Raw genomic sequence first — 14,819 nt, 5'->3', positions numbered from 1 at the left:
TGCACAGCATTAGCATTAATATTTATTCATTAACAGATATTTATATAGCGCACACATTCCGCAGCGCTTTACAGAGAATATTTTGGCCGTTCTCATCAGTCCCTGCCCCAATGGAGCTTACAGTCTATGGGGGTAATTCCAAGTTGATCGCAGCAGGAATTTTGTTAGCAGTTGGGCAAAACCACGTGCACTGCAGGGGAGGCAGATATAACATGTGCAGAGAGAGTTAGATTTGGGTGTGGTATGTTCAATCTGCAATCTAATTTGCAGTGTAAAAATAAAGCAGCCAGTATTTACCCTGCACAGAAATAAAATAACCCACCCAAATCTAATTCTCTCTGCACATGTTATATCTGCCTCCCCTGCAGTGCACATGGTTTTGCCCAACTGCTAACAAAATTCCTGCTGCGATCAACTAAGAAATAACCCCTATGTTCCCTATCACACGCATACATTTACACTAGGGTTAATCTTTGTTGGGAGCCAATTACCCTACCAGTATGTTTTGGATTGTGGGAGGAAACCAGAGTATCCGGAGGAAAGCCATGCAAGCACAGGGAGAATATACAAACTCCACACAGTTAGGGCCATGGGCCAATAATAAGTCAAATGTTTTATGGGTTATCTATAAATTCTAATTAATGATAGATGTTTTTGATATATTATCTTATAATCCTTTTCATACTGCCGCATTAAACATGGTTATTGCTGGGTTGACCTGGGTTGCAGTTCAGTGTGAAATGGTCCCTGAAAAATAACCTGAGCCCAGTAACCTGGGAATCCAACCCAGGTAGCGAGCATGGTTGGTCCGGAGAGGGACCTGGGTTAAGGGGCAGTGTGAATGGGTGACCCAGGTCCCGTTGACACTCTATGGAGAGACGGCACACTGGCACTCAGAGATGATGTCATCGCCAAGCGCCGGTAGAGGAGAAGTCCCAGCAAAAACCTAGGCTCAGCCTGCTGTGTAAATTGGTTTCAAGCTGGTGTGATGCAACTTGATGAGCAGTGGCGCAACTACTGCCCCCGCAGTCCTCGCGGTGGCTTGGGGGCGAGGGGCTGCGGGGGCGCCACTGACTTAGCACAGATTGACATGCGGACGAGCATCCGCATGTCAATCTGCGGTCTCCTCTCCCTCCTCTGCTGTGTTGGAGGGACACGGAGGGCACCGCGCGCGCCTCTCCCGTGTCCCTCCTGGCTCTCCGGCCGGTCTAATAAAGGAAGTGCCGTTCGTGAGCTCTGATTGGCTCACGAACCGGCACTTCCTTATTAGACCCGCCGGAGAGCCAGGAGGGACACGGGAGAGGCGCGCGCGGTGCCCTCCGTGTCCCTCCAACACAAGGAGTGGGGGGGGGGCATATGTGGCACTGTGGGTGAATATCTGGCACTGGGGGCATATACCTGGCACTGTGGGGGAATATCTGGCACTGAGGGGAGCAGGCACTGAGGGGGCATATGTGGCACTGTGGGTGAATATCTGGCACTGGGGGCATATACCTGGCACTGTGGGGGAATATCTGGCACTGAGGGGGCATATGTGGCACTGTGGGTGAATATCTGGCACTGGGAGCATATACCTGGCACTGTGGGGGAATATCTGGCACTGAGGGGAGCAGGCACTGAGGGGGCATATGTGGCACTGTGGGTGAATATCTGGCACTGGGGGCATATACCTGGCACTGTGGGGGAATATCTGCCACTGGGGGGAGCAGGCACTGAGGGGGCATATGTGGCACTGTGGGTGAATATCTGGCACTGGGGGCATATACCTGGCACTGTGGGGGAATATCTGGCACTGAGGGGAGCAGGCACTGAGGGGGCATATGTGGCACTGTGGGTGAATATCTGGCACTGGGGGCATATACCTGGCACTGTGGGGGAATATCTGCCACTGGGGGGAGCAAGCACTGAGGGGGCATATGTGGCACTGTGGGGGAATATCTGGCACTATGGGGGAATATCTGGCACTGGGGGCATATGTGGCACTGGGGGTGGGGGTATATTTGGCACTGGGGGCATATACCTGGCACTGTGCGGGAATATCTGGCACTGGGGGCATATGTGGCACTGGGAGCACGGCCCTAGCAACAAGCACTACCCCCTAGCAACGAGCATGACACCCAGTGCATGAAACCCCTGGCAATGAGCATGACACCCTGAGCATGAAAATCCCTGGCACCGTGCATGGAACCAAGAGCATGAAACCCCTGGCAACGAGCAGGTAATTTAAAAGTAATTAGAAGCCTTACTGTAGAACTTAATGTGTAATGGGCATTACGGTGTGTGGCATAATGTATCACGGACATTGCGGTGTGTGTCATAATGTGTCAGGCATTACGGTGTGTTGTATACTATATCACGGGCATTGTGGTATGTGGTATAATGTGTCAGGATCATTGTGGTGTGTGTCATACTGTGTCACAGACATTGTATGTGCTATAATGTATCAGGGGCATTGCAGTGTGTAGCATAATGTATAACGGGCATTGCGATTCCTGTCATAATGTGTCACAGGCATTACGGTGTGTGGCATAATGTGTCTGGGGCATTACAGTGTGTGCATATTGTGTCATGTGCATTATTGTGTGTGGCATAATGTCTGAGGGCCTTTGCAGTATGTGGCATAATGTATACTGGGCATTACTATAAGGAGGAAAAATGACAAATAATGTAAGGGGCATGAATCAGGATTATTTTTCTTTCCTGTGGTGGCTAACGTCTGGGCGTGCAGGTTGCAAAACTGGGGTATAAGGTAGTCTTTTCCTGCAATGCCAAGCCCCTTTATGCGAAGCCACGCCCATTTAAATGAAGCCACACCCTCTTTTTGGCGGCGCGCGCATGTTTGTCCCTGCACTATTGCCAATTATGGGGGGGGGGGGGGGGGGGCGCCAAAGGATTTTTTCGCTTGGGGGAGAAACATTTCTAGTTACGCCACTGTTGATGAGTGATACAGGCTGTACCCAGGATTTTGGTGTGAAAGCTGTATTAATATATGTTTTAATATTAGATGTTTATCCATTACAGACAGCACTCCAGAATGTTGTTGCTCTAGAAAGTGTAACAACATTAACAGTAAAGTGTACTGAATAATAAGATGATATGGTCAACTTTTTCGGCTATGAATTGTTTGCCGGCAAGTGAATGTTGTTTTTCATTGATTTTCCATTTCCGAAATGCGCTAGTGTGCTCTTGATTAAACTTCATTTTCTTGTACTAACAACAGATATCTTGTGTCTAGCACACACAAACATAGCCTCACATTTCCCTGGTTCATTTAAGTTACACGCTCCTTGTTTGCTTATTGGAAAATGATTCATTAGAGCGTTTGGCCTGGGAAAGAGTTTATTACACAGCCGTCAAGTCAGATAGTTTGCAGACAGCTGGAGTCTTGAGCAGCCTTAAGCAGATGATTTCACTTGCAGTATGTGAGTGTATGCAATTCTGGAGAGAGACTTTGGTGGAAAGCTTGTTGACTAGAAGAAAAAACCCAAACTAGTAATTTTGAGGTTGCAATCTGTTTTTTCCTTCCTCGGAAAATGTGCATAATATTCATCGTAACACAGATTCCTGTAAACCATGGAGCGGTAACATGAGAGTGGTTTGGAGTTATGGTCCCAGAAGTCTGGGGATTTCTGAAAGTTTAAGCGCTATGAAATCCACTGTATCTACGTGTGTCCTGGACTAATCTGGTCTTGTGTCAACTCACAGTTCAGTTGTGTACTGTAGGTGTATAGTAAAGCACTTTCCAAGCAGTCATGAAGGGAGATGGCAAAGCAATGTGGAACTTAATGTGGAAATATTGCCTTTCTGTCAGAACGATAAGGTAGGATCATATCTTATGATTGAGAACAGTGATTCTTATTCTGATAACATTTGTAGCAGTATAGTGTGATGTCCCTGCAGTTATGTTCTCCATTCATTAAGTGTTGGATGTGCATGTGCTTATTGTAAATGTGCCACTGACTGAATGTACAGTTTCTGAGTCTTTAATTGTGTATTTGTTGCAAGAGAAGATAAATGACAAGATTAGGTGGCAATCCATCAAGAATGTTTACATCAACACATAAACTAAATGGAATGTTTATATAACGTTGTAGGAATCATTTTTCAGTCTGTCCTTTCCTTTGCTGCATTCTGTTGGATTTGTTAATGTACTGTATAGACGCAATAGTAATAACTCCAAACAAGTATCTGTGCAGCCAGTGGAGTCTTGGTGACAATGATTTGTTCAGACACGCTGACAGCTTATTACTGCATCCCAGCCATTTCTGAAATGTACTGTATACTTCAGCCAACTATATCGTTATCTCCTTCTACTGTGCTTAACTCTTTTATTATATTATAAGAACATCTATAGTATACAGGTAAATATTCTGCCTTGTATTTATTACAAGTCTGTTTACTCAGCAATGTTGTTGTTATACTGGGGGACATGTAATAAATAGTGAAAAGCAGTGGCGTAAGTTTGTCCCATTTGCCCGGAGGCAAGAAAAATATTAGTGACCCCCCCTATATATATATATATATATATATATCAAGCCTGCAGATTCTAACTATATGAAGCTACTACAAAACCGTTGCAACTAGGCAGATCTTTGCAGGGGTCCAGCCACACACTAGGGGGTAAATTTACTAAGCTCCCGATTTTGACCGAGATGGCGTTTTTTCATCAAAGTGTCATCTCGGTAATTTACTAAGCACTAATCACGGCAGTGATGAGGGCATTCGTAATTTTTTCCAAGTTCAGGTAAAAAATTACGAATGAATACACCATCGGTCAAAACGCGGCTGTTTAAGTATGAATCTCGGTCATTTACTAAGAAGTGCAAAGCAAAAAAACACAAAACACTGCCGTGAAAAATTACAACTCGTAAAAAAGTGCTAAAAAAAAACAGACCTTTTTTTTTTATTCGTGATTGGATAGGCATGCACGGATCCATGAGATCCGTGCATGTATATCAGTGGGAAGGGGTGGGAAAGTGCTTATTTTTTCAAAAAAAAATTGCGTGGGGTCCCCCCTCCTAAGCATAACCAGCCTCGGGCTCTTTGAGCCGATCCTGGTTGCAGAAATATGGGAAAAAAAATGACAGGGGTTCCCCCATATTTAAGCAACCAGCATCGGGCTCTGCGCCTGGTCCTGGTCCCAAAAATACGGGGGACAAAAAGAGTAGGGGTCCCCCGTATTTTTAAAACCAGCACCGGGCTCCACTAGCTGGACAGATAATGCCACAGCCGGGGGTCACTTTTATATAGTGCCCTGCGGCCGTGGCATCAAAAATCCAACTAGTCACCCCTGGCCGGGGTACCCTGGGGGAGTGGGGACCCCTTCAATCAAGGGGTCCCCCCCCCCCCAGCCACCCAAGGGCCAGGGGTGAAGCCCGAGGCTGTCCCCCCCCATCCAATGGGCTGCGGATGGGGAGGCTGATAGCCTTTGTTGTAAAAGAAAAGATATTGTTTTTAGTAGCAGTACTACAAGGCCCAGCAAGCCTCCCCCGCATGCTGGTACTTGGAGAACCACAAGTACCAGCATGCGACGGAAAAACGGGCCCGCTGGTACCTGTAGTACTACTATTAAAAAAATACCCAAAAAAAGACAAGACACACACACCGTGAAAGTATAATTTTATTACATACATACACACATACATACATACTTACCTTAAGTTCCCACGCAGGTCGGTCCTCTTCTCCAGTAGAATCCAAGGGGTACCTGTTGAAGAAATTATACTCACGAGATCCAGGGGTCCAGGCTCCTCGGCAAATCCAGGGTTAATCCACGTACTTGAAAAAAAAAAAAAAAAACGGTGTCCCGACCACGAACTGAAAGGGGACCCATGTTTGCACATGGGTCACCTTTCCACGAATGCCAGAAACCCACTTTGACGTCTGTCTAAGTGGGTTTCTTCAGCCAATCAGGGAGTGCCACGTTGTAGCACTCTCCTGATCGGCTGTGTGCTCTTGTCCTCACTGACAGGCAGCACACGGCAGTGTTACAATGTAGCGCCTATGCGCTACATTGTAACCAATGATGGGAACTTTCAGCTCAGCGGTGACGTCACTTTAGGTCAACCGCAGGGCAGAAAGTTCCCATCATTGGTTACAATGTAGCGCATAGGCGCTACATTGTAACACTGCCGTGTGCTGCCTGTCAGTGAGGACAAGAGCACACAGCCGATCAGGAGAGTGCTACAACGTGGCACTCCCTGATTGGCTGAAGAAACCCACTTAGACATCAGTCAGAGTGGGTTTCTGGCATTCGTGGAAAGGAGTCCCATGTGAAAACATGGGGCCCCTTTCAGTTCGTGGCTCGGCTTTCCGTTTTCTTATTTTATGCAAGTACGTGGATTACCCCTGGATTTCCCGAGGAGCCTGGACCCCTGGATCTCGTGAGTATAATTTCTTCAACAGGTACCCCTTGGATTCTACTGGAGAAGAGGACCGACCTGCGTGTGAACATAAGGTAAGTATGTATGTATGTTTGTGTGGATGTATGTAATAAATCTTTACTTTCACGGTGTGTGTGTCTTGTCTTTTTTTTGGGTATTTTTTTAGTAGTAGTACTACAGGTACCAGCGGGCCCGTTTTTCCGTCGCATGCTGGTACTTGTGGTTCTCCAAGTACCAGCATGCGGGGGAGGCTTGCTGGGCCTTGTAGTACTGCTACTAAAAACAATATCTTTTCTTTTACAACAAAGGCTATCAGCCTCCCCATCCGCAGCCCATTGGATGGGGGGGGACAGCCTCGGGCTTCACCCCTGGCCCTTGGGTGGCTGGGGGGGGGGGACCCCTTGATTGAAGGGGTCCCCACTCCCCCAGGGTACCCCGGCCAGGGGTGACTAGTTGGATTTTTGATGCCACGGCCGCAGGGCACTATATAAAAGTGACCCCCGGCTGTGGCATTATCTGTCCAACTAGTGGAGCCCGGTGCTGGTTTTAAAAATACGGGGGACCCCTACTCTTTTTGTCCCCCGTATTTTTGGGACCAGGACCAGGCGCAGAGCCCGATGCTGGTTGCTTAAATATGGGGGAACCCCTGTCATTTTTTTCCCCATATTTTTGCAACCAGGATCGGCTCAAAGAGCCCGAGGCTGGTTATGCTTAGGAGGGGGGACCCCACGCATTTTTTTTTATTATTTTACAGTGTTTAATTAAAAAAAAAAAAAACCCCAGCACGGATCACACAGATCCGGCCGAGATTGATTGTAAAAAAAGTCGGCAGTGTTTTGCTAATCACTGCCGTAAAAATAGGTAAAAAACCACGAATGACATCGACATCGGAAGAAAAGAAAAACCCGAATACGACAGCTTAGTAAATCCATCGTAATCAATTCAAAAAGTTGCAGTTTTACACTGTCGATGTCATTCGTGATTGAACTTTGACCTTTTTTCGGAAATTACGAATCTTAGTAAATTTACCCCTAGATATAGATCTGCTCAGTCACTCCCAATGCTGATTATTTCTCTGACAATTAATTTGCAAGTGTCATATCCAGGATTAGAACTGACAACCTATTACACTGGAAGCATGCACCTTACTGATGGAGATATTTGCTCTTGCATAGGAAGTATGAGAATTCTACCTATATGAAGTTACTTGTAATTGTCAGAGAAATAACTTCATATAGTTAGAATTCTCATGTTTCCTTTATAGGAGCAAATAGCTTCATCAGTAAGGTGTCTGCTTCCAGTGTATCTATAATAAAGAGGGTGTGATTTGTAAGGTGTAGTGACTAGTGGAGAAGTCGGCTACGGAAGAGATACCGGCTGCTGTCAATTAACTTAATTGATTAATGTCGCTGAACACACAGAACCGGAGGAGAAGTGCCCCCCTTCAGAGCAGGAGCCCGAAGACAGTTGACTCCGTTGCCTCCCAGAGTTCTGCCTCTGGTGAAAAGAGTGGAGAAGTGAGCCAGTGGAGAAGTTGCCAATGGCAACCAATCAGCTGCTCTGTATAATTTTATAGTATGCAAATTTTAAATGTTACTTCAATGCTGATTGGTTGCAATGGGCAACTACTCCACTAGCTCACTTCTCTACTCTTTTCACTGCTTAGTACATCTCTCCCACTGTGTCTGCTTTCTGAAATCTGACATTCCTGTGAAAGCCCAAAGTCACTGGATTAGGTTAGTATAGAATGTAAGAACTGATCTAAAATGGTAAAAGGTTGCAGTTGTCACTGAAATGCAGCGCAAACCATAGTTAGTGAAAAAAAATATATAAGGATATAAACCCACTAAATGGCCACAGCTGCTGGAAGAGGTTTGTCAGACCCCAAGAAATAAATGTATATAAAGCGAAAAATACCAGCGCTATGAGTCGTTTGTCCAAAGTACTGATAAAAACAATGGGATCAGTTAATTAATATCATCAGATTTATTAATAAAGAAAAGTATTAAAACAGTTCTAAAACTGTAGTGATGACTGAATAGTCAATAAATGATAATACATATAAGAAGGAAAACATAAGTTATTCCTGAATGGCTCTGAGATAGTCAGAATAAATTTGCTGATAGGAACTATACCATTATTTTAGAGATCCCGGACTTAGGTAAATGGAAATCTGCTCCTCCACAGATAAAAATATGAAGCACAGTCAGCTGGTAATACCCTGAATATACCTCATCCACAGTTCCACGAGAGGATAGTTGTTAAAACTCGTCTGCGTAGGCAATTGAAGGGGTTTCCATATATTGCTGGAAGTACTCAATACAGGAGGTAGCTTGCAGGTTGTTGTTTTTTTAATCCAATGGAAAAGCAAAGTCCTTATCCAGATCAATCATAAACGGTAGAAGGTGCAAAAGTTCCTCAGCATAGACCATAGTTAAACTGTGCTAAGAGCCAGGGCCGTAACTAGGTGTTGCCGATGGTGCCTTGTCCACAGCGCAAATGCACCATCTGCCCGCATGGCTGCTGGTACACTGACACTCCCGCCGGCCCCCACTCTGCAAGGCAGCCTTGCCGCTGCCGTTGTGCCGCCGCCAGCTTCTCAAAGTAGGCTGATCTGACACCGCGATCTCTCGTCCCCGGCGGCTGCTGCAGGTCTCAGGAGGAGCCAGGGGTGGGGAGGGGCGGGGAGGAGAGGATCCCCCCTCCTCCTCTCATGCTGACAAAATATCTCTGTTCTGGCCGCAGGTCGAGCGGCATACTTTGAGAAGATGGTGGCGGCAGAGCGGCAGCCCAGCAAAAACAGGTAGTTGGGCTGGCGGATTGGGGGGAGGAGGATCTGACTGGGGATCCGACTGCTATTGGTCTGCTAATGCATTTTTTAATCGATGGCACCAGGTCACAAGTATAACACAAACTTTTCACACACACACACACACACACACTCTCATTCTCGCTCTAACTCCCCCCCCCCCCCCCCCACTGCCCCACGGGCTCTGCTGCCTTAATGTGTAAAAATGGGGACTCTGCTGCAGTAATGTGTAAAAAGGGACCATACTGCCATAATGTGTAAAAATGGGGACTCTGCTGCTGTAATGTGTAAAAAGGGACCATGCTGCCATAAAGTGTAAAAATGGGGACTCTGCTGCTGTAATGTGTAAAAAGGGGATGATGCTGCCTTAATGTGTAAAAATGGGGACTCTGCTGCTGTAATGTGTAAAAAGGGGACCATGCTGCCATAATGTGTAAAAATGGGGACTCTGCTGCTGTAATGTATAAACAGGGGGCTCTGCTGCCATAATGTTAAAAAGGGGACTCTGCTGCTGTAATGTGTAAAAAGGGGACTCTGCCTCTCGTAATGTTTAAGAAGGGGGACTCTGCTTCCGTAAAGTGTACAAAAGAGGGGACTGTGCTGACGTAAGTAACGTGTAAAGAGGGGACTCTGCTGCTGTAATGTGTAAAAAGGGGGACTCTGCTGCTGTAATGTGTAAAAAGGGGGACTCTGCTGCTGTAAGGTGTAAAAAGGTGGACTCTGCTGCCATAATGTGTAAAAAGGGGGACTCTGCTGCTGTAATGTGTAAAAAGGGGGACTCTGCTGCTGTAAGGTGTAAAAAGGGGGACTCTGCTGCCATAATGTGTAAAAAGGGGGACTCTGCTGCTGTAACGTGTAAAAAGGGGGACTCTACCTGCCATACTGTGTAAAAGGGGGCTCTGCCTGCCGCAATGTGTAAAAGGGGGCTCTGCATGTAGTAATGTGTAAAAGGGGACTCTACCTGCAGTAATGTGTGACAGGGGCTCTACCTAGCGTAATGTGTAAAAAGGGCCCTACCTGGTGTAATGTGTGTAAGTGGCACTACTGTGTTTCGTAATTTGAATAATGGAGACTACTGTGCTGCATAATAGGAATTGGTATTATTTTGTGGCCATGCCCCTTCCCCGTGAAGCCACTCCCCTATATTTTTGGCACGCACCAACGGCGCGCTCTGGACCTGTTTTAAATATGGGGGTGGCGCCGATGCTGCTTCTTGCACACAGCGCTAAAAAGTCTAGTTACGGCACTGCTGAGAGCAACACCTCATCCCCAGCCAGAGCACACTGACATCATAGTACCGTACCTATGAAAGTATTGCACACTGACATCATAGTACCGTACCTATGAAAGTATTGCACACTGACATCATAGTACTATACAGTACCTATGAAAGTATTACCATACTCAGATTATGTAACAAGTTTATATTTGAATGAAATCAAGCAGTAATGGATGTTTCTGCATGTCTAAGTTAAATATAAGTATCTGGGCTACAGTAATTAATAAGAGGTGAAAGCAGGAGATCGCACAGTACCATGGATAACTGCAGCAATTTTTAAATCTTAGCTTTCCGGAACTTGACCCCAGTAACTAGCTGCATCTAGCATTGGCCTTTGTAAGCTACATTTTCTGCCGCGTCTGTGTAGTATCTAATCCCGGCTAGAACCTGGTAGAGTAATCTTTACTTGCTGCCATTAGCGGAGATATAGCACTTTTTAACATTTACCAGAACATTTGCATTTTGAGACAGCTATCCTGTTTGTCAAATTTCCGCGATACAACACCCCCAGGGTCAGATTAAAGGTCCCAGAGGCCTGGGGCAGAAAATGTTTAAGGGTCTACACTGAGAAAGGGAGGAGCTGTGATGAGTAGTGTGTGGGTGTAGCCAGTGCTATGTGGGCATGTATACCCGCTATGCTAATTTTAATTCTTAGGATTTATAGCTGACTGTGTGGACAGCTAGACGGCTGGTCATCATCATGTTGTCATGGTATTGGCCTATTTTTATATGGAGGCCTGGAGTTGCAGCTTCATCCTCCCCATTATTAAGCCATACCTCCCAACTTTTAGATACCTCAGATCGTCATCCGGGAAGGTGGCGTGGCCTTTAGTGGTAGGGGTGAGCAGCTGGGAAGCCCCCAGCCATCTATTTAGAGATCACCTGCTGCTTTGCAGAGCACCAGGTGATCAAAGGCTCCCCCAACCTCCCCCCCTGCCTGCAGGACACCGCAGCCCGCAGGTGGGGCAGCAGGACAGTGTACAAATAGCGTGTCTGTCCCACTGTATCGGGACAGTTGGGAGGTACAGTATGGTTAATCTGGTAATAATAACAATAAGAGATGATAGTTTTCAGGGCAAAATTGTGAAAAATACAGTTGTTAAATAGAAATTCTGCAGAATCCATACCTTCCAACATTCCAGATACTGGCGGGACTGTAGGAAGAGTGGCTTATTGAAAATGGGTGTGGCTTCGCCCTATTGTGGATGTGGTTGGTCAGAGCACCCAGTGTTTGGCCAGATCATGGGAGGGTTTCAATATATGGTGTGTAGTGTATAGAATAATCAGGAGTATAACTTTTATTTCTCTATCGTCCTAGTGGATGCTGGTGTTCCTGAAAGGACCATGGGGAATAGCGGCTCCGCAGGAGACAGGGCACAAAAAGTAAAGCTTTAGGATCAGGTGGTGTGCACTGGCTCCTCCCCCTATGACCCTCCTCCAAGCCTCAGTTAGATTTTTGTGCCCGGCCGAGAAGGGTGCAATCTAGGTGGCTCTCCTAAAGAGCTGCTTAGAAAAGTTTAGCTTAGGTTTTTTATTTTACAGTGAGTCCTGCTGGCAACAGGATCACTGCAACGAGGGACTTAGGGGAGAAGAAGTGAACTCACCTGCGTGCAGGATGGATTGGCTTCTTTGGCTACTGGACATTAGCTCCAGAGGGACGATCACAGGTACAGCCTGGATGGTCACCGGAGCCTCGCCGCCGGCCCCCTTGCAGATGCTGAAAAGAGAAGAAGGTCCAGAATCGGCGGCAGAAGACTCCTCAGTCTTCTTAAGGTAGCGCACAGCACTGCAGCTGTGCGCCATTGCTCTCAGCACACTTCACACGGCAGTCACTGAGGGTGCAGGGCGCTGGGAGGGGGGCGCCCTGGGAGGCAATGTAAACCTATTTTTTGGCAAAAAATACCTCACATATAGCCTCCGGGGGCTATATGGAGATATTTAACCCCTGCCAGAATCCGTTGAAGAGCGGGAGACGAGCCCGCCGAAAAAGGGGCGGGGCCTATCTCCTCAGCACACAGCGCCATTTTCCCTCACAGAAAGGCTGGAGGGAAGGCTCCCAGGCTCTCCCCTGCACTGCACTACAGAGTCAGAAACAGGGTTAAAACAGAGAGGGGGGGCACTAATTTGGCGTTAGAAATATATAAAAAGATGCTATAAGGGAAAACACTTATATAAGGTTGTCCCTATATAATTATAGCGTTTTTTGGTGTGTGCTGGCAAACTCTCCCTCTGTCTCTCCAAAGGGCTAGTGGGTCCTGTCCTCTATCAGAGCATTCCCTGTGTGTGTGCTGTGTGTCGGTACGTGTGTGTCGACATGTATGAGGACGATGTTGGTGAGGAGGCGGAGCAATTGCCTGTAATGGTGATGTCACTCTCTAGGGAGTCGACACCGGAATGGATGGCTTATTTAGGGAATTACGTGATAATGTCAACACGCTGCAAGGCCGGTTGACGACATGAGACGGCCGACAAACAATTAGTACCGGTCCAGACGTCTCAAAAACACCGTCAGGGGTTTTAAAACGCCCGTTTACCTTAGTCGGTCGACACAGACACAGACACGGACACTGAATCCAGTGTCGACGGTGAATAAACAAACGTATTCCTTATTAGGGCCACACGTTAAGGGCAATGAAGGAGGTGTTACATATTTCTGATACTACAAGTACCACAAAAGAGGGTATTATGTGGGATGTGAAAAAACTACCTGTAGTTTTTCCTGAATCAGATAAATTAAATGAAGTGTGTGATGATGCGTGGGTTCCCCCCGATAGAAAATTATTGGCGGTATACCCTTTCCCGCCAGAAGTTAGGGCGCGTTGGGAAACACCCCTTAGGGTGGATAAGGCGCTCACACGCTTATCAAAACAAGTGGCGGTACCGTCTATAGATAGGGCCGTCCTCAAGGAGCCAGCTGACAGGAGGCTGGAAAATATCATATAAAAGTATATACACACATACTGGTGTTATACTGCGACCAGCGATCGCCTCAGCCTGGATGTGCAGAGCTGGGGTGGCTTGGTCGGATTCCCTGACTAAAAATATTGATACCCTTGACAGGGACAGTATTTTATTGACTATAGAGCATTTAAAGGATGCATTTCTATATATGCGAGATGCACAGAGGGATATTTGCACTCTGGCATCAAGAGTAAGTGCGATGTCCATATCTGCCAGAAGATGTTTATGGACACGACAGTGGTCAGGTGATGCAGATTCCAAACGGCACAAAGGTGTATTGCCGTATAAAGGAAGAGAAGTTATTTGGGGTCGGTCCATCGGACCTGGTGGCCACGGCAACTGCTGGAAAATCCACCGTTTTTACCCTAAGTCACATCTCTGCAGAAAAAGACACCGTCTTTTCAGCCTCAGTCCTTTCGTCCCTATAAGAGTCATATTTGCCCAGGGATAGAGGAAAGGGAAGAAGACTGCAGCAGGCAGCCCATTCCCAGGAACAGAAGCCTTCCACCGCTTCTGCCAAGCTCTCAGCATGACGCTGGGACCGTACAGGACCCCTGGATCCTACAAGTAGTATCCCAGGGGTACAGATTGGAATGTCGAAACGTTTCCCCCTCGCAGGCTCCTGAAGTCTGCTTTACCAAGGTATCCTCTTGCGCTATTGAATTAAAGGTAACATGACTTGAAGACACTTAATTAATGATTGAAATAGATTTAATATCCATATAATAAATTATAAACATAAAAATGAATAATTAAGTATGCGCATACACATAAAAAGATAAATACTAAACTTTACTAATGAGCATAAGAGGTGGATCATATAATTAATTGTGACCATGTATGACTAATCAGTATTCATACGTTGACAGTGTCCTTTATTTAGTATTTTCAACATGGAACAGTCCCATTAATTGTGCTCGTAGAAATGAGTTTAGGTGTATACCAAGTGGGTAAACCGAACCACTATATCAGTTGTAAACGGTCCTTTTGTACATGGAGAAAATCTCCAAACAGCACGGAGAGGATAAATGTCACCTGGGGTTTGGTGCACAGCCAGCACCTATGTGAAACTCCCGGTTACCACTGTCCGTGGATGGTGTACTCCGTCTTCTGCTGTGTCAGGTTATCACACACACCTTACTTCGCATTAGGGGATGGAGGTCGTATCCGGCTCCCGGAGCTTTGCGCACTGCAGGCGCTGATTAGATGATTCCGCTCCCGTCTTCAAGCCGCCGCATATAGCGTCCTCCCGTCTCCCGCTTATCGGTCTCAGGCAGTATTGTGCATCAATAGGACCTACTGTCAATTGTCCGTTAGGTCACACAGGGCTCCTTCTCTGACGCGTTTCGCTTCTAATTGAAGCTTCCTCATAGAGTAATGACTTTTA

At 46.5% G+C, this 14,819-nt stretch overlaps 1 protein-coding gene across 6 annotated transcripts in view; it reads left to right on the top strand.

Moving 5' to 3' along the window:
• IQSEC1 (IQ motif and Sec7 domain ArfGEF 1) overlaps window positions 1-14,819 on the top strand; it is a 578,820-nt gene that overhangs the window by 212,897 nt on the left and 351,104 nt on the right. The window contains exon 1 of one of the 6 annotated variants that reach the window (XM_063940596.1): window positions 3,724-3,820. The exons of the other annotated variants lie outside the window; for them this stretch is intronic. Coding sequence (XP_063796666.1) covers window positions 3,753-3,820 — 68 coding nt within the window. The 5' untranslated portion in view covers window positions 3,724-3,752. Of the gene's footprint in view, window positions 1-3,723; window positions 3,821-14,819 lie in introns of those variants that run through there. 6 annotated transcript variants of the gene reach the window in all.

Source organism: Pseudophryne corroboree, chromosome 9 (genome assembly GCF_028390025.1).
Source record: "Pseudophryne corroboree isolate aPseCor3 chromosome 9, aPseCor3.hap2, whole genome shotgun sequence".
NCBI lineage: Eukaryota > Metazoa > Chordata > Amphibia > Anura > Myobatrachidae > Pseudophryne > Pseudophryne corroboree.
This window is presented reverse-complemented; position numbering and strand designations above follow the sequence as displayed.